This window comes from Chionomys nivalis, chromosome 21 (genome assembly GCF_950005125.1).
Source record: "Chionomys nivalis chromosome 21, mChiNiv1.1, whole genome shotgun sequence".
Classification (NCBI taxonomy): domain Eukaryota; kingdom Metazoa; phylum Chordata; class Mammalia; order Rodentia; family Cricetidae; genus Chionomys; species Chionomys nivalis.
In genome coordinates this window covers 7,360,830-7,382,257 of record NC_080106.1, presented here as the reverse complement: position 1 = coordinate 7,382,257, position 21,428 = coordinate 7,360,830, and the positions used below count along the sequence as shown (strand labels likewise).

Below are 21,428 nucleotides of genomic sequence, written 5' to 3'. Positions count from 1 at the left end.
ACAGAGAAACCTTGTCTCAGAAAGAAAGAAATGAAATTAAGAGTCTCCAGTCTGCAAGATTTGCTTGGATGTGCTGCAGTGTTTTGGGTATATTTCTCATTGAGCAGTTTCCTTGGACAGATAGGAAGGTGTTTTCTCTTGCGCGTGGATGACTTTGCTCGCTGGCCAGCCTGTGTGTGCAGTCTAAGTTCACAAGAGCTTCCTGTACTTCTTTTCCAGATGTTGTGACACCATTATCCACTCTTCTTCCACCAATACCAAATTCCATACCACTCAGAGGCCAGGTTAAAGGTACAAAATATCCTGTGTTCACTCTCTGTTGTGCCTTAAAGTCCCCTGCGCCAGAGGCCAGACTTCTTTCTCCTGGATCCAGAGCACAGCTGGGACGCCAACAGGGAGGAGGCTTGAGGGACAGAGCTGCTGTGACCCTATCCTCCTTAGTGTCGTTAGAGCTGGGGAGGAGATGCAGGTTAAAACCATGGCCCTGCACTTGAAGAACAGGAACTTCCACAGGTGGGCAGTGGAATCCTGTATTATTCATGGGGAAGGCTGTGTCCAAGAGTGATCCACAAACAGCCCTGTCCCTAAGGCCAAGAGATTCCCTGGTGATGGGACATTCATGAAAATTCTGCTCAGGCTCACTTCGCTGGGATTATGTTCTTGGGATGCCAACTAAAAATAGTTGGCAGATATAAGTTGCACAGTCAATTTTGTACATTGGGGGTGGGGTGCACAGGTGACCTTCACTTGATACTGACCCAAGCATCCTAAGAATGAAAGGCTGTAACATACATCTTAATTCTTCAAACACTTTAAAGTGCTGTATTTCAGCCGGGTGGTGGTGGCACGCGCCTTTAATCCCAGCACTCAGGAAGCAGAGGCAGGCGGATCTCTGAGTTCGAGGCCAGCCTGGTCTACAAGAGCTAGTTCCAGGACAGGCTCTAAGACTACAACGAAACCCTGTCTCGAAAAACAAAAAACAAAGTGCTAGTATTTCAAGAAATATAAATGCAAGCAAAAGACCCTTTTGAATTAATGGCATGAGGAATAAATGTAGTCTTCTTCTGCAGACGTGTAGATTATAGTGTCAGAAATCAGCATGCAGTATGTATCTGTACTTGGTTCTCATTAGCACTGCTATCAGACTGTGCTGCACAATGCCTTTGCAGCTCAGAAGCTTGCCAGTTGCCTGGGACAGGCTGGCAACATCAGCACGGAGTCTCTGGAGCAAGAGCCAGAGACTCACACCCTGGCTTAATTCTCAGAACTTACCAAGCGCAGAACGGATGAAATGTATTGGAAATGCAAACCAGCTCTTTGTGAGACATCTGCATACACTGGGATGAGATTGTTGCCTTAATCATCACACTGGGTGGGCACCGTGGTTACACTGAACTGTTTGGGTTTTTGTAAGTGAGACTATGCCAGAGGGAGTTTTCTGCAGTCAAGAAGTGGGAAGCAGCTTAGAGTTTTTATTGCTTTGATAAAAACACCAATTACCAAAAGCACGGGGCGGTGGGGGAGGAGGGGAGTGGTGATAGTATTTTAACTTACAGTTTCATATCATAGTCCATTATCGAAGGAAGTAAGGGTAGGAACCTGAAGGTAGTAATGTTTCCATCCAGGGTGTTTCTAACCAGTACTTCCCTTTTTCTCATTCTATTTATGGTATACAGAAGGGGAAAAATGATGGAGCTTGCAGTTATCTAAGATCTCTTTATCATCATTACAAGAACTTTATTTTGATGCAATTTTTTGTTTTCCTACAAGTTATAAGCTTGGTGTTCTGTTGAAATCAGTTGATTTATCATCCTTATGATAGGGCTAAAGAAACAGTTTATTAAGAGCAGGTATGGTTCTTGGAGGACCCGATCTAGTTCCCAGCACCCATGTCAGGCAGCTGACAACTGCCCATAAGTTGAGCTTCAGGAGGATCTGATGCCCTCTTTTGAACTTTGTAAATACTGTACTCAAACATGGGAGTGCACATACATACCTGCCATGACCCCCACACACCAAATCTTCAGCTGGACGTGGTTGTGTGCACCTTTAATCCCAGCACTTGGGAGGCAGAGGCAGACATATGTCTTGAATGCCAGGCCAGCCAGGGCTGCAGATACTGACTCAAGAAAGAAAAGACCCTGTCAATAATGAGATAAGTTATTTTAGAAATAAAGCAAAGCTTGCTTTTATTAGCAAGAATGTAGACCTGTGAAATCCTTGCACACTGCTGGCAGGAGAGTAAAAAACAATGGTAGCTCCTCAAAAGGTAAGGGATAGAATGACTATATAGTTCATCAAGTGTCTGAGGTAATTTAAGTTGCTATGATGAGATAGATACTATGACCAAGACAACTTATAGAAAAGTTCTGTTGGTGCTTATAATTTGAGAGGATGAGTCCATGAACTTAATGACAGAGAGAATAGTGGCAGACAGGCATAGCTCCGGAGTAGACTAAGCTTACATCTTTAAGTAGGAGGCAGAGAGGGAGAGAGAGGGGCATTAACCAGGAATGTTACAGACTTTTGAAACCTGCAAGGCTACTCCCAGTGACATACCGCCTAATCCTTCTGATCTTTCCCTAACAGTTCTACCAACTGGAGCCCAAACATTCAAATATATGGGCCTGTGAGGTTCATTCAAATCACCTCATTTAGTCCACTTTCTGGCTGCATTTGGTTTGTGGCCATATCATGCAAAATGCATTTATTTCAATTTTAAAAGTCCCCAATGGTCTTTCATAGTCTCAACAATCTAAAGCAACAGTTCCAACTTTTGGATTGTGACCCCTGGGGTCAGGCTAACCTTTTTTAGGTAAATATCTGTTGGAAAAATTACAGTTATGAAGTAGCAACAAAAATAATTTGTGAGCCGGGCGATGGTGGCGCACGCCTTTAATCCCAGCACTCGGGAGGCAGAGGCAGGCGGATGTCTGTGAGTTCGAGACCAGCCTGGTCTACAGAGCTAGTTCCAGGACAGGCTCCAAAGCCACAGAGAAACCCTGTCTCAAAAAAAAAAAAAAAAACCAAAAAAATAATAATAATAATAATAATAATTTGTGGTTGGGGATCACTATACCATGAGGAACTATACTACAGCATTAGGAAGGCTGAGAACCACTGTATAGTTTATGTCTGATGTCAAAGAGCTTAGTTGGCTTTGTCCTTCCAGATTTGCTGACTGAAGCACACTTATCTTTTTTGGGCTTGTTTCACCCCCTGTCTAACATTAGCTTTCCTTGGCAGATGCCCCAAGGCTTTGGTACCTCCATCCTCCTGGGGTATTCAACACAATCCAGGCTTCAGTTCCATATCCTCTTCCAGCCTCCGTGCAGAGGCTTACCTACCACACGCCTGGCTTTAGCCACTCTTCCTTGACTGCACAGAAGATTCCACAGCTCCTTTACCGTATCCTTCTTGATTTCAAAGCAGAACCCATGCTGTCAAGTTTGGCTGCCTGCTTGGGGTGGAGCCTGGCCCCCTCCTTAAATTGCATTTGTATAAACTTGATTTGTTGCTCTTTAGGAACCATAATTCCTCTGGCCTTTTCACATATTGTAAGACTAGCTGGGTGGGTTCTTACTCTAAGGGCTGTCTTGGAATTTCCTCTGCCACTGAAAAACCACAGCTCTTCAAGTTAGCCTCAGACAGATTCTTAGAACAAAAAGCAGCTACATTCTTTGCCAAAATATCACACAAATGCTCTGTAGCCCAGTTGTTAATATTGTGCCCATATGAAACTTCTTGAGCTGGGCCTCTGTAGTCCACATTGCTCTCAGCACTACTAGTAGTCTTCCAAGCTCCTATTAGGATGACCCATTTAAGCCCCATTTACAATATTCAAAATCTAGTTCAAGGTCCCAAAATCTTGCATATTTCTCAAATAAATAAATAAATAAATCTTGCATGTTAGGTGTCACAGCCGTAGCCCCATTCCTGGTACTACCTTCTGTCGTAGTTACTTTAAGTTGCTATGATGAGACACCATGACCAAGGCAACTTGTAAGAATAAAAGAGTTGGTGGCTGGAGAGATGGCTCAGAGGAATAGAGCACTGGCTGCTCTTCCAGAGGTCCTGAGTTCAATTCCTAGCAACCACATGGTGGCTCACAACCATCTGTAATAAGATCTGGTGTCCTCTTCTGTACTGCAGGATACATGAAGGAAGAAACCTATATATATAATAAATAAAAATCTTTTTTTTAAAAAAAAAAGGAATAAAAGAGTCTTGGGGCTGGAGAGATGACTCAGAGGTTAAGAGCATTGCCTGCTCTTCCAAAGGTCCTGAGTTCAATTCCCAGCAACCACATGGTTGCTCACAACCATCTGTAATGACGTCTCGTGCCCTCTTCTGGCCTGCAGGCATACACACAGACAGAATATTGTATACATAATAAATAAATAAATACTTTAAAAAAAAAGAATAGGGCTGGAGAGATGGCTCAGTGGTTAAGAGCACTGACTGTTCTTCCAGAGGACCTGGGTTCAATTCCCACACCCACATGGTAGCTCACAACTGTCTGAAGATCCAGTTGCAGGGGATCTGACACTTTCACACGAATGCACATAAAATAAAGTTAAACCAAAAAATGTATTTAAAAAAAAATTAAAAAAAAAAAGAGTCTGTTGGGGCTTCCAGTTTTAGATGGTGACTGTGTACATCATGGTGTAGAGAGAAGGCAGGCATGGTACTAGAGCTGTAGCTGAGAACTTCTTTTTTTTTTAAATATTTATTTATTATGTATACAATATTCTGTCTGTGTGTATGTCTGTAGGCCAGAAGAGGGCACCAGATTTCATTACAGATGGTTGTGAGCCACCATGTGGTTGCTGGGAATTGAACTCAGGACCTTTGGAAGAGCAGGCAATGCTCTTAACCGCTGAGCCATCTCTCCAGCCCCCTGTAGCTGAGAACTTCTGTCTGCAAGTAGGAGAGCTAACTAGGCTTGGTGTGGGCTTTTGAATCTCAAAGTCTTCTCCCTCCTCCAGCAAGGCCACACCTCCTAGTTCTTCCCAAACAGTTCCTCTAACTAGAGACCAAGCATTCAAACAAATAAACCTATGGGGTCATTCTTTTTCATAATACCACAGCAAGCCCTCCTCTGTGTTTGTGCAAGAGAAACGAAAATGTGACTACTCAAAAACTTGTGTGAGGGTGCTCTTGATTGCCAGCCAGAGTTGATTGATCTGGAAGCAGAGCTCACAATACATGGTGATTTAGGAGAGGGCACATTGGGGATGAAACTCAGAGCCTTGAGTCTGCAAGTTGAGTCTAGACCACTGCGTTAAACCCCTTAAGGAGTCCACTGTGGCTGTGCCCTTTAATTTTCCCATTTTATTCTTTCAATTCTACCAGTGTCTGATGATGTCTGAGTCATTGGGTTCTCTAATGTTCTGTGATGTACATCGTTTTCATGTGCTTATTATAGCCATTTGTGCATCTTAGCTGTGCTTGCTCACTTTTGGATCCCTGTGTTCTTCATATGTATAAAATGTCATGTCTCAGAGTGGCCTGTTGCCTTTGGGAGTCCCAGAGACCATTCAAGGACTCAGAAATTAGGCAGTTTGCATAGTGATATGCGACTAGTGGTAAGTAAGGCACTCCTACTGTGAGTGTGCGTATGCAAAGACCAGACTTGCCTGTCAGAACGAAATAAATTTTGACAGGGATTTTTTTTTGTTGTTTATTGTTTTGAGATAAGAGTCTCATTATGTAGACCAGGCTGACCTCAAACTCACCTGCCTCTGGTCATACTCAAACGCATACACCCAAGTGCTGGATTAAAGGCATGCAGCACCATGCCTGACTTTAACGAGTTTGGGTTTTCTTGTTGTTGCTGTTTGTCATCGTTTTTGGTTTTTCAAGACAAGGTTTCTCTATGTATCTTTGGAGCCTATCCTGGAACTAGTTCTTTAGACCAGGCTGGCCTTGAACTCAAGAGCTCCACCTCTCTCTGCCTCCCAAGAGCTGGGATTAAAGACCTGCATCGCCATCTCCTGGCTTCAAGATTTTTTTTTTAATTATTTATTTATTTATTATGTATACAATATTCTGTCTGTGTGTATGCCTGCAGGCCAGAAGAGGGCACCAGACCCCATTACAGATGGTTGTGAGCCACCATGTGGTTGCTGGGAATTGAACTCAGGACCTTTGGAAGAGCAGGCAATGCTCTTAACCTCTGAGCCATCTCTCCAGCCCCTGGCTTCAAGATTTTTAAAGCCCAGTGAAGCACTTTGACTTTTATACACAGGCTGTATCTACTAGCTGTTTGCAGCTACTTAGACTAGCTGAAAAGGAAACCAAGGCCTACTGAAAGAGGACCACTTTGTCAGAATGTGTGCTCTGGACGGAAACCAGTGTTTTGTCTGGAAGGGTGGATGTTGTAAAGTTATCTTTGCTGTTCTGACAGGTGTTTTGCCTGTGGTGGTGATCATGCAACTGATGATAACCAACAAATCACAGGCTTAAAGGTCTGCTCGTTTCTGGCTGGGTGGTGGCATACACCTTTAATCTCAGCATTTGAGATGCAGAGGCAGGCGGATCTTTGTGAATTCAAAGCCAGCCTGATCTTTAGTGTGAGTTGTAGGACAGCTTGGACTGTTACACAGAGAAACACATATCTCAAAAAAATCTAAATAAAAAAATAGTATCTACCCAAGCATAAAAATAGAATTGCTGAGATATGAACCACCAGTTAAGAAAAAGAACATTTCTTTCCATTGATACCCCATGTGTAGATAGCCCTCTGATTTCCAGAAATAGCTAGGTGTCGGTGGCCTACACCTTTTATCTTAGCACTTCAGAAGGAGAAGCAGGTGCATCTGTCTGAGTTTGAGGCCAACTTTGTCTACACACAGTGAGTTCCAGGTCAGCCAAGGCAACATAGTAAAAACCTGTCCCAAACAAAACAAAATCCAGAAGTTACACTGTCCCACCCAGCCTCCGAGTCTCCACCCTCCTGTTTCTTAGCACACTCAGGAGCAAATGACTATACTCGTCTAAAATACCTTTATTTTTGCTTCCTTTTACTTTTTTCTAGTTAAGAAATTAAGTTTTTAGGGGACAGAACAAATGTATGTGGCACTCAGGACAGTCCATAAGAGCGGCCTATGGTGATCAAACTCAGGTCATCAGGATGGGTGGACAGGACACATACTCTGCTAAGCCATCTCATGACATGTTTTCTTTTTCTTCTTTAATTATGGAAGTAACATTTACCGATAGTAGAGCAAGTAAAAGATAGGGCTAGGGATGTAACTCAACAATAACGTAGTTTTGCCGGGTGGTGGTGCACACCTTTAACCCCAGCACTTGAGAGGCAGAGGCAGGCGGATCTCTGTGAGTTCAAGACCAGCCTGGTCTATAAGAGCTAGTTCCAGGACAGGCTCCAATACTACAGAGAAACCTTGTCTCGAAAAATCCAAAAATAAATAAATAAATTTTTATTTTTTTGTTCATGTGTACAAGGCCCTGAGTCCATGCACCAGGTAAGGACAGTGTCCCTTGAAGGCATTTCTTCACGGTCCCAGCAATAATAGTGCATGTCCCTCGCCCCCATGAAAGGCAGTTTACCTGTATAAACGGGGTTCCTTTACACCTTGATCATTTGTCAATGATCATGGATCATTTGATTCATTTTAAATGAAGGGATATCTGCTCAGGCCGTGTGGTGGAGTGGCTGTTGTTGGAGCCATTATCATTATTTAGGTGGTCAAGGGTTAACACTCAGCAGGGACCTAACTTAGCTTCCTGAGAACTGTGTTCTGTCATCCTGACAATGTCAGGATGGCGATGGCACTGCACCCCACTCCACCCCACTTTCCTTTCCTCTGTTGTTTGTTTCTCCCTCCCATGCATATATTCTTCTCTTCTTTCTGCCCAAAGGTTTGACTGTGAGATTTGACAGTGGGGTTGGGTTTTGGATTTACATTTTTTTGTTTGGTTTTGACATTTTAAAACAAATAATAAATGCCTACTTTTCTGCTAACTGGGAATACATTTTAGGTATAAATCATATAGTTGATTTTTTTTTTGTATTTTCTGACTTTCTATAATGAGCTTTTATTGCATTTTTTTAAATATTTATTTATTTATTATGTATACAATATTCTATCTGTGTGTATGCCTGCAGGCCAGAAGAGGGCACCAGACCCCCATTACAGATGGTTGTGAGCCACCATGTGGTTGCTGGGAATTGAACTCAAGACCTCTGGAAGAGCAGCCAGTGCTCTTAACTGCTGATCCACCTCTCCAGCCCCCTTTTTTGTTACATTTTAATTATGTAAACAAGGTTGAGAGGTGTTGATCATGAAGAAGTGGATGGTGTCTGCATCTGTCTTCAGCTCTCGGACTCAGAGGTCCACATTCCTGGACAGGGAGCTTCTAACTCATTTAACTTACTTTTGCGAATCTTAAATACTTTCAGGAATGAAAAAAAGTATTTTATCATTTTTGTGTTTGCAGAGAAACAATTTGAGTATATTTTTTGTTTTATATTGATATGCTGTTTGTGTTAATTTTAACTCAGGCTTCAGTTGTCCTGGTATTTAAAGATGAAACTGCCTTTTTCTGAGGCACTAAGTAATTATTTCTATTTAACTACATAAAGGAAAATATGATTTGTTAGCAGAAATGTTCAACTGGAATATCTGTTCCAGACTGAATATAGTTTTTAATTTTTTAAGATTATATGTATTTGGATGCTCACCTTCCTAGGCCTGGATTGGGGGGGGGGGGCTGGACTTCCCACAGCGCAGGGCACTCTGACTTCTCTTAGGACCAGAGGGGGATTGGGAGTGGGAGGGAAATGGGAGGAGGAGAGGAGGTGGAAATTTTTAATAAATAAATAAATTTTTAAAAAAAGATTATATGTATTAAGCTAGGAAGTGTGTTTAAATCTTAGATACTTCTAGTAGTGTGTACATAGTACTTTTTTTAAGGTGGTGCTTGTACATAGGAGTCACTGAGCATTCTATATGTGCATTGATATTTTGCCATGTGTCTGTGAAGGTGTCAGCTCCTCTGGAACTGGACTTATAGACAGTTGTTACCTGCTAGATGGGTTGCTGGGAACTGAACCCAAGTCTTACAAGAATAGCCAGTGCTCTTAACTGCTGAGCCCTCTCTGCAGGCTTTCCCTTATTCACACTTTTTTTTTTTTTTAAGAACCAGAAATAATTCTAAAGTAGTTTGGAGAGGGCTACTCTGGGACAGAATCAGCAGAGATCTGGTAATATTTGTGCCTCCCATTGATTTCCACCTCAGCATGAGTCAAAATGAATGTTCAGGCAGGCATATGCTAAAGCTCCCTTGAGGCTCTAGGGTTGCCTCTGCCCTTAGCTCTAGAGACTCTCTGGCTTCTCTGCTTTTATCAGTGATCAGACAGTTGATATACCCAGTTGTCCCGTGGTATCCATGGGAGATTGGATCCCACATATCCATGGATGCCAAATCTGAGGATATCCAAGTCCCTATTACAAGATGGTGTAACACATACTCCCCTGTAATTTAAGCCCTCTTTAGATAACTTAAAATCCTGGACACAGTGTAAGTCAGTCCTTTTTATACTGTATTGTTTAAGGGTGAAGACATAGAAATGTCTCTATGTTCAATGCAACACAGAATATTTTTGATCTGTGGGTGGTGAATCCACAGATATAGAGCCTGCAAAGTGACTATGAATAGGCCCTGGGAGTCCAGGCAGGGACTCTCATCAGGAAATGGTATCTCCTTGAAGTGCCTGGCAGACCCATTGGCCCAGACCAGCCCTGCTCACCTCTGTAGGACTGTGGTAAGACACCGTGTACACAGAGGGAGAAGTAGGCTGAGCTGTTACTGGCCTAAGGCTCTCTAGGAAAAGGCTCAGTAACCTGTGGGAGCAGGAATAGTTTGATGGGTGCTTCCCAAGTTGTCAGTAAGCATCCCAACTGCTGCCTTCCAACAGTTGGGCTCTTGGTATCTTTTCTCACTGGACTTTTGTTTCCTTAGGGAACTGCACCTGGGGAATGAACTGTAGGTTTATCCACCCTGGAGTGAATGACAAGGGGAACTACTCCCTCATCACCAAAGCTGAACCCTTCCCACCCAACGGTGCCCCGCCTCTCGGACCTCACCCATTGATGCCTGCCAACCCTTGGGTGCGTGAGCTCCTCTTCCATTCCAGCAGATGGAAACCTGAGTTCTGTCAGAATCTCAGGCTGAAGACAAATGTGTTCCTTATAGAAAAGGCATCCTGTACCTGAAAGTCAAAGAGCACCTGTTCAGGGCTTCTTGTGCTTGTGTAGAAGTAGCCTTGGATGTTCCAGGGCATGCGGGTGGTTGGGCAGAAGAGCTAGCTGTGTGTGGCTGTCTGGCTTGTCTTTTAAGTGTTTGCTCCATATCTTAATAGGTTTTTAAGTACTTCCTTAATATTTCTCTTCTCATTTTCTAATAGGGTGGGCCAGTAGTTGATGAAATTTTGCCTCCACCCCCTCCAGAACCTCCAACAGAGAGTGCCTGGGAACGCGGACTCAGACATGCAAAAGAGGTAAGAATTCAGTGCACATGGGACGAAAAAAAGCACAGTGGTGACCCCTCTAGTGAGCCTGGCAGAGCTGGCAGAATGTTGATCCAGAGAGAGTGGAAACTCAGTGAAGCCTCAGAAGCTATGAGATTATTTCTGGGCTTAATAGAGAAGGAGAAATAATATTTAGCCATTTCTGCATGTTAGACCCAGTCACAGGCAAATCTCAGTAGGCCAGAGACTCTTCCTGGACACGGACTTAACATTTTAAGGTGTCATGGGCAGCCCAAAAGACTAATTGTCTCTGACCGTTACCCTGGGCAGTGAGACAAACGCTGCCATTCTGTAGGACCTGCCTCCTGCCTCCTGAGACTCAGTGTCTGCTCTCTCAGTCCTCCCTTTGCTGCCCACTGTGGCTCCCAACACCCACCTTGAACCAGTGTCTGTTGACATCCAGCCTCGGTTTCTTAGTGCCCAAGTTCTCTCTTCAGGGAGATTGAAATAAAGGCCTTGTTTACATGTCTTCTGGGGCCCTTGTGCTAATCCTAGATGCTAACTTATACAAATAATTCACAGCAGACCTGTGTAGACCAATCTGAGGCCTGCAGAAGACTGGAGTCCTGTGTTTGCCCACACCCGTTGGCATTGGTGTTGGGCTTTGCTGCAGGTCTCGGGTTCCCTGTGTTTCTCCCAGCGTGGAGATCTTTATTTCACACTGATGTCTATCTTCTTTTCTTGCTAGGTTTTAAAAAAAGCAACCATTCGGAAAGAGCAGGAGCCTGACTTTGAAGAAAAAAGGTTCACAGTAACCATTGGTGAAGATGATCGGGAGTTTGACAAGGAGAACGACGTCTTCCGAGATTGGAATTCTAGGGTCCCGAGAGATGTCAGAGATACGACGTAAGGAATCCTCTGCTTGCCCTTGCCCGTTTATGTCCTGTCAGGAGTAGGCACACACAGATCCCTGCATAAGTCCCAGGCTGGGAGGCTACCTCTGGGGTGCACTCGCAAAGTTCCTATAGACTCAGTCTATGCCTTCGTCTCCTCACCTCTTCCTCAGTTACTTGGGGAATGAGGGTTTTTTGTTTGTTTTTTGAGGGGTTTTAATTTATTATGTATACAGTGTTCTGTCTGCATATATGCCTACTCGCCAGAAAGGGCACCAGATCTCATTATAGATGGTTGTGAGCCACCATGTGGTTGCTGGGAATTGAACTCTGGACCTCAGGAAGAGCAGTCAGTGCTCTTAACCTCTGAGCCATCTCTCCAGCCCGGGAATGAGGTTTTTTAAAAAGACTCACATGAGCTAGGTGGTGGTGGTGGCATATGCCTTTAATTCCAGCACTTGGGAGGGCAGAAGCAGGAGGATCTCTATTAGTTCAAAGCCAGCCTGGTCTGCAAAGCAAGTTCTAGGACAGCCAGGACTGTTACACAGAGAAACCCTGGGGTGGGAAGGATTTATATTTATGTGTGTGTATCCATGGAGGTCAAAAGAGGGCACTGGATCTAGAGCTGGAGTTACAGGCTGTTGTTAACTTCCCAGCATGAAAACTAAGAACCAAATTCATGTCCACTGGAAGAACAGCAAGCAAGTGCTCTTAACCACTGAGCTACCTCTTCAGTCCCTGCCTCAGACATTTAGTGATGGTGTTTTACAAATCTCAACAGAACTGGGAGTGGTAGTGCACTAGGGAGGCAGAGGCAGACGGATCTCTTGAATTTGAGGCCAGCCTGGTCTACAGAGAGAGTTCTAGAGCAGCCAGAGCTACACAGAGAAACCCTTTCTCAAAAAAAAAAAAAAAAAATCCTCAACAGAGGAGTTATATAGTTCTGAGGACTAATGTCAGATCCAGGGGACAGTGTGGCTTTGAAGGTGCTACTCCTCTGATTCTTCACTGGGGACTCCCGTCCTCATTGGGAAGGTGATGGACCACAATGGGGGCCTTAGGACATGAAGATGCATTATAGCCCCTGCTGTGATCCAGTCGAATCACTGTCTTAGTCTTGTAGGAACTCTTCTCTACAGTCCTTATCTGCAATTTTTGATTACTTTATTGGTTCAAAGGTATATAAAGAAGGAATAAGTAGTTGTGCATGAGCACCATTGCCTAGCCGCAGCTGCCCACTGCCTGCTCCCCCGCCCCCCACGGCTGCCCTGGAACTCTTTCTTCAATGGGTAGGGCAGGTGCTAGGTCAATGCGTGCCCAGGTGCGATCCACTAGGATGGTGAAGAAGTAAATTTTGGTGTATGGCATAGCTTTGCAGTCTATGATTTGAGTTACCAAATTCAGAAATACTGAATGAGAATTCTAAAAGTAAGCAGTTTGTAATTTTCGTGAGTTCAGTTACATTGTTAGAGTTAGTCTGCTTTTAGCTAGTTTCAGCCTTCCCTAGATTGTAAGCTCTCTCACGGTACAGTGGTAAAGTTTTTAGGGAGAGTGGTCAGGTGTCCACGTTGTTCAGTGGAACACTGAGGCCCCACCCTCGTGTGTCCGGCCTGCTCTCCTCCCACACTAAATGAAGCACATAAAATCCTGGAGCTCATTCGCCTCGTCCCATGCTTCAGGTGTCTTCCCTGTTGTGGAGTCTCCTTAGCTGGGCTTGTGTCTCTTTCTCATGTGAACCAGACTGTCAGCATGTCTGTCTAGCCTGTGAATATGCTCATTGGTTTTTTACTTGGGATATGCTTATGTCCCGGTGCAGGATAAATCAGCATGGTGATAAGGAGTACCCTGTCATGTCTTCTCACTTAGTTGCCTCTTTGTGGACTTTCTGGAGTGAGATCTGCATTTCTGGTTGAATATGTGTCATCCCAAGCACCTGTCCTCTGCTGTTGTAAATGACTTCTATGTATACTGCCTCCTCATTAGCTGGTGAGCTCTATGTGAGGACATAGGTTTCCATGTTAGGCTTTTGTCCTTCGTTCTGCCTTTTGAGGTGAGTGGGTGGATGGTTGTGTGAACTGGCTGTCTTGGGCTGTTTAGGTATAGTGTCACAGGATGGCTGGTGGAGACAGTCGCGCTGCGTTCCCACCTCTCTGGACTCCTTTGTCAATCTTGCCTTTAGTGCCCGCACACACCTGCATGTGGTCACGGGTTCCACAGTATCCCAATGCTCAGGGAATCCTTCCATGCTTCTCTCTAGCTTTGGTTTTAAAGATGCTGCTGCTGCTGTTGTTGTGTGTTGTGTTTTTATTTTTTGTGTGTATGTGCAATGATGTGTGTGGGTAAGAGTGCCATAGCACGTGTGGGGAGTCAGAGGACAGCTTTGTGGAATTAATGTTTATGGTTTCCTTGGACCAAACTCAAATCATCAGGCTTATCCAGCAAGTGTTTCACCATCTGAGCCATCTTGACAGTCCTTAAAGTACTTTTAAGAATATGTTTTTAGCCAGGTGGTGGTGGTGGTTCACTCCTTTAATCCCAGCAGTTGGGAGGGAGAAGCAGGTGAATCTCAGAGTTCGAGGCCAGCTTGGTCTACAGAGCAAGTTCCAAGATAGCTAGGGCTGTTATATAAGGAAACCCTGTCTTGGGGGGTGGGGGAGGAAGAATGTTTTTATCTTATTGGATACAGAAGGTTTGTCTTTGTCTTCTTCACCTGTGGAGGATCACAGGGATTTTTCTCCTCAGATTGGCGTATACTTACAGTGATAGTGGGTGTCCTGATGCTGACAGCCTTGTGTTCTTAGCTGTAGATACCACTTGGTCATGGTGTTTTGTTTCCATCATGTGGGGTTAGCTTCTGTTAGCTTGTCTTTTATGTAGAATTTTTGCTGTGGCATTCTTAAATGATATGATTTCCTTCTTTTGGGCTCTGTTTTACAGACTTGAGCCTTATGCAGATCCTTATTATGACTATGAGATAGAGCGTTTTTGGCGTGGTGGACAGTACGAGAATTTCAGGGTGCAGTATACAGAAGCAGAGCCGTATCATAACTATCGCGTAAGTATGACCCACATGTTAAAACTCTCCTCCTCCTTAGATGGGGTCTAACTATGTATCTTAGGCTAGCCTCAAATTCATAATCTTCCTGCCGTAGCCATACAAGCAATGGTGTGTGCTTCCTCACCTGGTGGCAGTGAATCCTTCCTGTGGTATATTTCCTGGGTATCAAAATGTATGGTACCACAGTCCCTGGATTTGAGACCACGTTGGTCATATAGGGAGCCACGGGCTAAGTTTGTGATAGTCTGACATCTGGTGGCCTTTCTTGGATTTATTGTTTTTGCTGTGGTTTTGTAAGATTTGCTTGTAAGATACCAATGCCAGTTTTCAGGAGACTATCACCCTCATGAGTGTGTCTCTCTTGGAAAGCTCCTGAGTAATGTCCTCACTTGCAGCACCATTCTTGCTCATCTAGCCTACTAGTTCAGGATGTGCCTCTGGCTGGCCTTGCCGTATTGCTATGGTGAATATTCCTAAAAACCTAGTGTGTATAAAGACCATTCCCATCCAGAGTGCCCATTCCATCTTCACTGTCAGCCTGCTTGCAAAGTCTGCTCAAGGAAAGGCTTATTAGGAGCCCTTGAGCAGATATGTGCTGTCACACATAACTTATAGAAGTTATATGCCAGCTCTGAACTGTCACAGCACCAAACGGAGGTGACATCCCCAAGAGCCCACCCCATATCCCAGAACCATAACCTTACAGCTTCCTCCTGGAGGTAGGATACAGGGTACAGGTACCTGTTCAGTTGAGTCTACTGACACAGATGGTAAGAATGGCACAGGAGTATGCACCGTGTCTCCTGAGGTCTCCAAAGGCCCAGAACCTGTCAGCTGTGCTGTGATTGAACTACTTCTTAGGTTTTTATGTTGACTATTAAAGCAGGAAAACAAGTCACTGGCAGGCCATTGCATTAGGGGGTGTATACACTTCCTACAAGACAGTGTTCGTAAAGAACTGTGTTACTCTGTTGTGGGCCTGCCCACGTGGATAAACATTGAGACCTCCATCCTAAGAATGAGCTGGTCACCATGGAGGGCTTGTAGTACAGAATTCATACCAGGCTGGTGTTGGCAAAGTTCTGGATTTATTTGGTTGTGGGTAACCTCACTCTTAAGTTGTATGCATTCCTGTTTTTAACATGTATTTTCTTGTGCACGTGTCTATGTATCTTGTGGTACTGGGAATTAAACCTTTGGACATACTAGGTCAGTGGCTTTCAGATAGGCTCTCACTTGACCCAGGCTTGCCTTGAGTTTGAGATCCTCTTGCCTTAGTCTCCTAGTGGCAGGTCTTGCTGTCAGGCACAGCTAACTTGTTTTAAGGAGAGACTTGGGAATTAAATGGCCTCCTGAGAGCATCCTCTTGCCTGCTCCCTGTTTTCTCTGCACTTCTAACAAATGGTGTGTAATTTGGCATCTATATTTGGATTTTTAACCCAGGAACGAGAGAGGGAACGAGAGCGAGAGAACAGACAACGAGAACGGGAGCGGGAACGGGAGCGTGACCGAGAGCGTGAGCGCAGACAGAGGGAGCGTGAGCGAGAACGGGAGCGTGAGCGGGACAAGGAGCGGCAGCGGAGGAAAGAGGAGTGGGAGAGAGAGCGAGCCAAGCGAGATGAGAAGGACCGGCAGCATCGAGACCGGGACAGGGACAAAGACCGGGAGAAGGACAAGGAGAAGCCGAAGCCCCGGTCCCCACAGCCACCAAGGTAGACCACCCCAATTCTCCTATCAGTGCATCGTGCCCTGTGGCCTCTTTGTAAGCTCTTGAGGCAACAGCTCCTTGCTTTTCTGGACCAGCCTGCCTGTGTAGGACTTGGTGTGGGTGTAGAGCCATTCACTGTGGGCTTTGTGTCTAGTTCCCCCCTCTTAAATTGTATTTGCAGAAAGCACTGTGGTTGTGCCTCAGTTGCTTTTCCTTGGATTGTTGTCCAACATTGGGTTGTTGACACTTTTTGACAGTTGTAGATGTGAACTTTTGTGTGAACTTTTGTGTGTGAATGTGAATTTTTTTTTCCTTCTTCTTGATTACTTGTGGAAGGAGCTTCTGGGTCATCTAGTAACTGAAGACCTGCCAGACCATTTTCCAAGCAAGCCACTTTCTCCATTTTTCCTGGCTCCTCAGCCCGTGGTGCTGTCACATCAGGGTGGATCTTCTTCTGTATTTTCTGCAAGACAGCAGGGGTGGGGAGTGGAAAAGTGAGATAAAGAGTCAAAGAATAACATTGTAAACATCAACATGCATTTTAGGCTTGCCAACCACTTGAAACAATACAAATGACTTTATTTCTATTTTTTCTTTCTCTGTGTAGCTCAGCCTTGAACTTAGGGTCCTTCCTGCCTCAGTTTCACAACTTAGGGGACTCCATACATGTGCCACTGTGCCCGGCTACTTTGTTATTCTTTCTACCCATCCCAGAACACATGGGTTTGGACTAGACTACCTTTGTTATCATTGTTACCAATTCTGTGTCTTTGGGTTCACTCGTTTATGAGTATGGTCAAATACAATTTCAGATTCTGAATTGAAGTGTTAGATTGTGGGAAAGCTGTGCTCCAGTCCCTTGCTTGGAGTTCAGGACTGGACTTGGACCTTCTAGTTTGGTCAGTTCATCAGTGATTTGAACTAAGTAAAGCACACAGACAGGATTTTGCTCTTGTATTTTTGTTTGGTTGGTTTTTGTTATGGTGGTGGCTTTTTTGTTTGTATTTGGTTTTTGAGGTGGTGTTTCACTGTATGTCTCTGGATGTCTTGGAACTAGGTATGTAAACCAGACTGGCCTTGATTTGCCATCTGTCTCCAGAATGCTGGGATTAAAGGCATGTGTCGCCATGCCTGCCTGCTCTGGGTTTTGTTGGTGTTTCATTCAGTTGGCATGTGTTGGCCTTCTGTGTTTTTAGAACATAGGGTGGAGAAATGTCGGTAGAAAATACTTACATCCCTAGTGTCTGGTGTTGTATATGTAGGACTAGAAGAGAGGACCAGACAGTAATGGCAACTTTGGGAAGAGGGCCATACATACCATAAGAAGTAATGGTAAGCCAGGGTAGAGAATACCTAGGACTTCTCCTCCTGAGGCCCTTCCAGAGGGAAGAAGGAATTGCTGAGCTCAGAGTTTTTTAGCCAGTAGAAGTCATCCATGTGTGGTAAAAACATTAGCTGCTCACATGATATGTGGGCATGAAGAGGTTGGTGGGTACCATCCACTGAGATGAAGGCACAGTGTATGCACTGTGACCAATGGGACAGTCCTGGGGAAATCTGTACAGTTTCCTGGGAGATAAGACAGAGTACAGGCTCCTTGGGTGTTGGCAGATTGAGGCAGGAGGGAAGAGTGAAGGGAAGAACCCACATGCTGTGAGTTCCCTCTTCCTGTCTTTATTGGATGTTTAACCCTCCTGATTTTAGAAGTGACTTTCCATCTATTGCTCTTTATTCTTTGACCCCAGACTTGGCAGCTGTCCAGGTTGGAGTTCCCAGACACGTGGGGTGGCTACTTTGCTCATCGGCAGTTTACTTCCTTGTGCCACCCTTGGCCCGTGTGCTGCCAGCCTCAGCATTGACTGGGGCAGCACAGCTGACCCTTGCCCTGCAGAGGCTCCGGTAGCCTTGAATGTGCGACTGTGCTGCAGGGAGGTAAGAGGGTGCTGCAGCTGCACAGAAGGTCAAGGTCAGAGATCACCTGTGCTGTTATTTTTTTTCCCACTTTAGAAATATCTGTAAATGGCAAATTTGTCCTTGTCTAGCAGATTCCTGCTGTGCTCCTGATCAGCATTTCCCCCTTTGATTCACACAGCCCTGAAACAGGCCACACACAGTGAGTGGGCTGTGGGGGCACCTGTGGAGAGCTGTTGCCTCCTGTAGTTTTGCTTTCTAGGTCTGATGGGGTGGCTCGGTGGTTATCCCCCACTAAGAAGAGGGTTCAACACAGTTTTCTCAGGGTGTCTTGGGAAACAAAAATACAGCGTATGTCACTCCTGCAGGCTTCAGGCGTAGACCCTCACCGCTCAGAGTGCAGCTCATGTGCCAGCAGGGTAGTGTTAGCCTGTCGGCTCAAAAGCTTGACTACCTTCATGCATGAGCTTGATGATCATACATGTTCTCTGTTGCTAAACTTGTTGGCAGTGGTGGGCATGTAAGTGTTGTAGCTTTTTTCTCTAAATGTTACATGAGTGTTTTCTTGGATGAATTTGGTAATGAATTTTTTAATGATGGTTCATCCAATCATTCCTCCCAAAGACCCACCACTAAATACGGGGCTTATGTTGGATACCCCTGTCTAAAGCCATTAGCATTTCCCATGGTTTTATCCACATAGCCTCTCATTTGACCTTGATTATCTGTAGCTCTGACTGAGGATCAAAAGCCCCCACCCAACCCCCATCCTCCCCCATACTTGTAGACCAGATTACCACCTATTATTTACCTACATACCTTGACTTTTTAAACTTCCAGTATCTTTATTTTCTTTTTTGGTGATTGAACTCTTAGTACACACATGCTAGGAAGACACTCTACCACTAATCTAAATTTCTAACCTCTTAAATACCTTTTAAAAGAAGTTTTACATTATTGCTATAATACAAATACCAGATCACAGAGTCACCGGAATAACGTCTAAAGTTGGGTACTATATTGCCACTCTCTCACACATGGACATGGTGGACAGCCCTCCTCCTTGGAAAGCCTTGAGTCGGCCACTTAAATAAAGATGTTACCACTAATACCTAGGTTCAGATGCTTGCACGACAGGGATGAGAAGATTAAGGTCCGTCCACAGCACTGTCCTTCACCTGCTGAGTCCCTACCTGTTCTCATGGGGACCCAGTGTCTTACCTCTAGAGGTAGTGAAATCCTCTTCCTGCAGAGAGGAACTCCACACTTACCAGGTTATTCCTCCTGTTTCCTTTCTGTGTGGGAAGGCTGCACTGGGCAGATGACCTGTGGAGAAGCTAGTGACCCTGGTGTCTGTTTCCCTTTAGTTTGGATTTTTTGTTTGTTTTATAATTGTATTTTATGTGTATGGTAATTTACCTGTATGTATGTCTGTGCACTACATGGTGTACAGTGGCCATAGCAGCCACATGAGGGTGTCAAATACCCTAGAACTGGAGTTACAGACAGTTGTGAGCCACTAATGCTGGGAATATAAGCAGCTGGTGTTCTTAACTACTTACAGTCTCTCCAGCCCCTCTTCTTAGTTTTTAGAATGAGAACATTTAGGAAGTATAAAGATGAGAGCCTCGATCCAGTGGCCGATGACAGGTTGATAGGTTCTCCTTCCTGAATTTCTTTATAGACAACACCAGATATACCAGAGGCCTTAGCTTTTTGGTTGGGGCTGAGATAACAGCAGCACAATCTGGATTTCACATGTCTTATGGGATAGGCTTCAGCACTGGGTATTGCTCTCACCTAGGCCCTCACCGGGAATGGTACTGGTACCTGCCACTGGCGGGTGACTAAATAGTATCTCTGAAAGTATAAATAGGTAGGGTTTTTATTTCCGTGGTGGTAGTGCAGCAGCCTCTCTTGAGCACTTGAGGCAGTGCTGTCAGGGAAGGGAGCCTGGGATGGTTGTCCTTCCGTGCATTAATCAGGAAGTTCCCTGGCTGCAGCTGAACCTGACTCTTTAAATGTAAGGAAAACGTAATGCAGAGACGTAACTTTTTTAGTTAATGGGCATTTGAAAACAGTGATTTTTGTTGCTTTAATTTCATGAGTACTGCATACCTACTGTGTGCCAACACTAGAAATAAGCATGTTTGAACCAGGTGGACTCCATCTCTGTTTGACAGTCCTTGCAGAAAGATAGAAATAAGTAATGGCATCCCTGAAAGTACTTACAGTTAGACTTCACAGAAAATGGGGGTGCTCCCAGAAAACAAAGTGGCTAAGATTAAGACCATTTCTGGAGGAAACAGATTAGAAGGTGTGCTGTGTTACCTCTTCATCTGATGCTTTCTTCAGGTATCCCTAAATAAACTGTCACTGAATGTTTTCCAGTCTCTTTCTCAAAGCAGCATTGCTGGGGAAGGGTGGCAGCCCAAGGATTGAGATCTCCTCTCTGATTGCAGCCGTCAAGCTGAGCCACCAAAGAAGGAGACCACCTCTGTGGGGCCACAGGTGAAGCGAGCCGATGAGTGGAAGGACCCTTGGCGCCGATCCAAGTCTCCCAAGAAGAAACTTGGTGTGTCAGTCTCCCCAAGCCGGGCACGGAGGCGTCGCAAAACCTCTGCCTCATCAGCTTCTGCTTCCAATTCCTCCAGGTACGGAGGGGACCTGTAAAGACAAGAGGCTTGTTGATACGCACTGGCTGCCAGTTTTCCATGTGTGTGGTCACTGCTCAAGGACAGGACAATAGGATATTAGGTGGTCACATCCCCCAGAACATATAAAAGGAAGTAGAATGAGTGACCCAGAATGGTATAGACTGCTGTGGCTGGCTACTGGAGTTATACATTTACTCAGGTAGGGGAGAGGCCTTTCAGATCCTGTGGAAAAGGCACTAAGTTGCTGACAGAGGAACTGCATACTCCGTTGACTGGCCATCCAGCTTCTCAGAGAATTTGCCTTCATAACTCTGAGCTCTAGTGTGAATGCATGGGGAAGTGAGTGGTGGGTGATGAGAGCTGTGTCTCCCTGCCTGAGGAAGGAGTTCCACATGGAGTCTAGGAGGAACCTGAGGTGCTAATAGGAGCCAGAGGTGTGTGTATGTGGACAGATACAGGAACACAACCATGTTAACGGTAGGGTCAGCTTGAAAACTCATTCTGTGGCTGTGTTTAACACTGAAACTGGTCTCTGGGTTACCCAGTAATCATGGGTACACCCAACCCCCCCCCCCCCGTCCTGGTCTCTACAGCAGTCCACTGTGGGGTGATGATGCTACAGAGTGTCTGTAGGTATCTCATGATCATCTTTTCTTACTGGGTTGCTATACATGTTTTTGTGAATGTGCTCGTGTCTCTGTGTGTA

At 44.9% G+C, this 21,428-nt stretch overlaps 1 protein-coding gene across 3 annotated transcripts in view; it reads left to right on the top strand.

The window, feature by feature from the left end:
* Zc3h18 (zinc finger CCCH-type containing 18) overlaps positions 1-21,428 on the top strand; it is a 39,558-nt gene that overhangs the window by 8,917 nt on the left and 9,213 nt on the right. For 2 of the 3 annotated variants that reach the window (XM_057753826.1, XM_057753824.1), the window contains exons 4-10: positions 220-291; positions 9,988-10,136; positions 10,433-10,525; positions 11,244-11,401; positions 14,326-14,443; positions 15,890-16,158; positions 20,528-20,719. In XM_057753826.1, coding sequence (XP_057609809.1) covers positions 220-291; positions 9,988-10,136; positions 10,433-10,525; positions 11,244-11,401; positions 14,326-14,443; positions 15,890-16,158; positions 20,528-20,719 — 1,051 coding nt within the window. The remainder of the gene's footprint in view (positions 1-219; positions 292-9,987; positions 10,137-10,432; positions 10,526-11,243; positions 11,402-14,325; positions 14,444-15,889; positions 16,159-20,527; positions 20,720-21,428) is intronic. The other variant, XM_057753825.1, reaches the window with a different exon arrangement.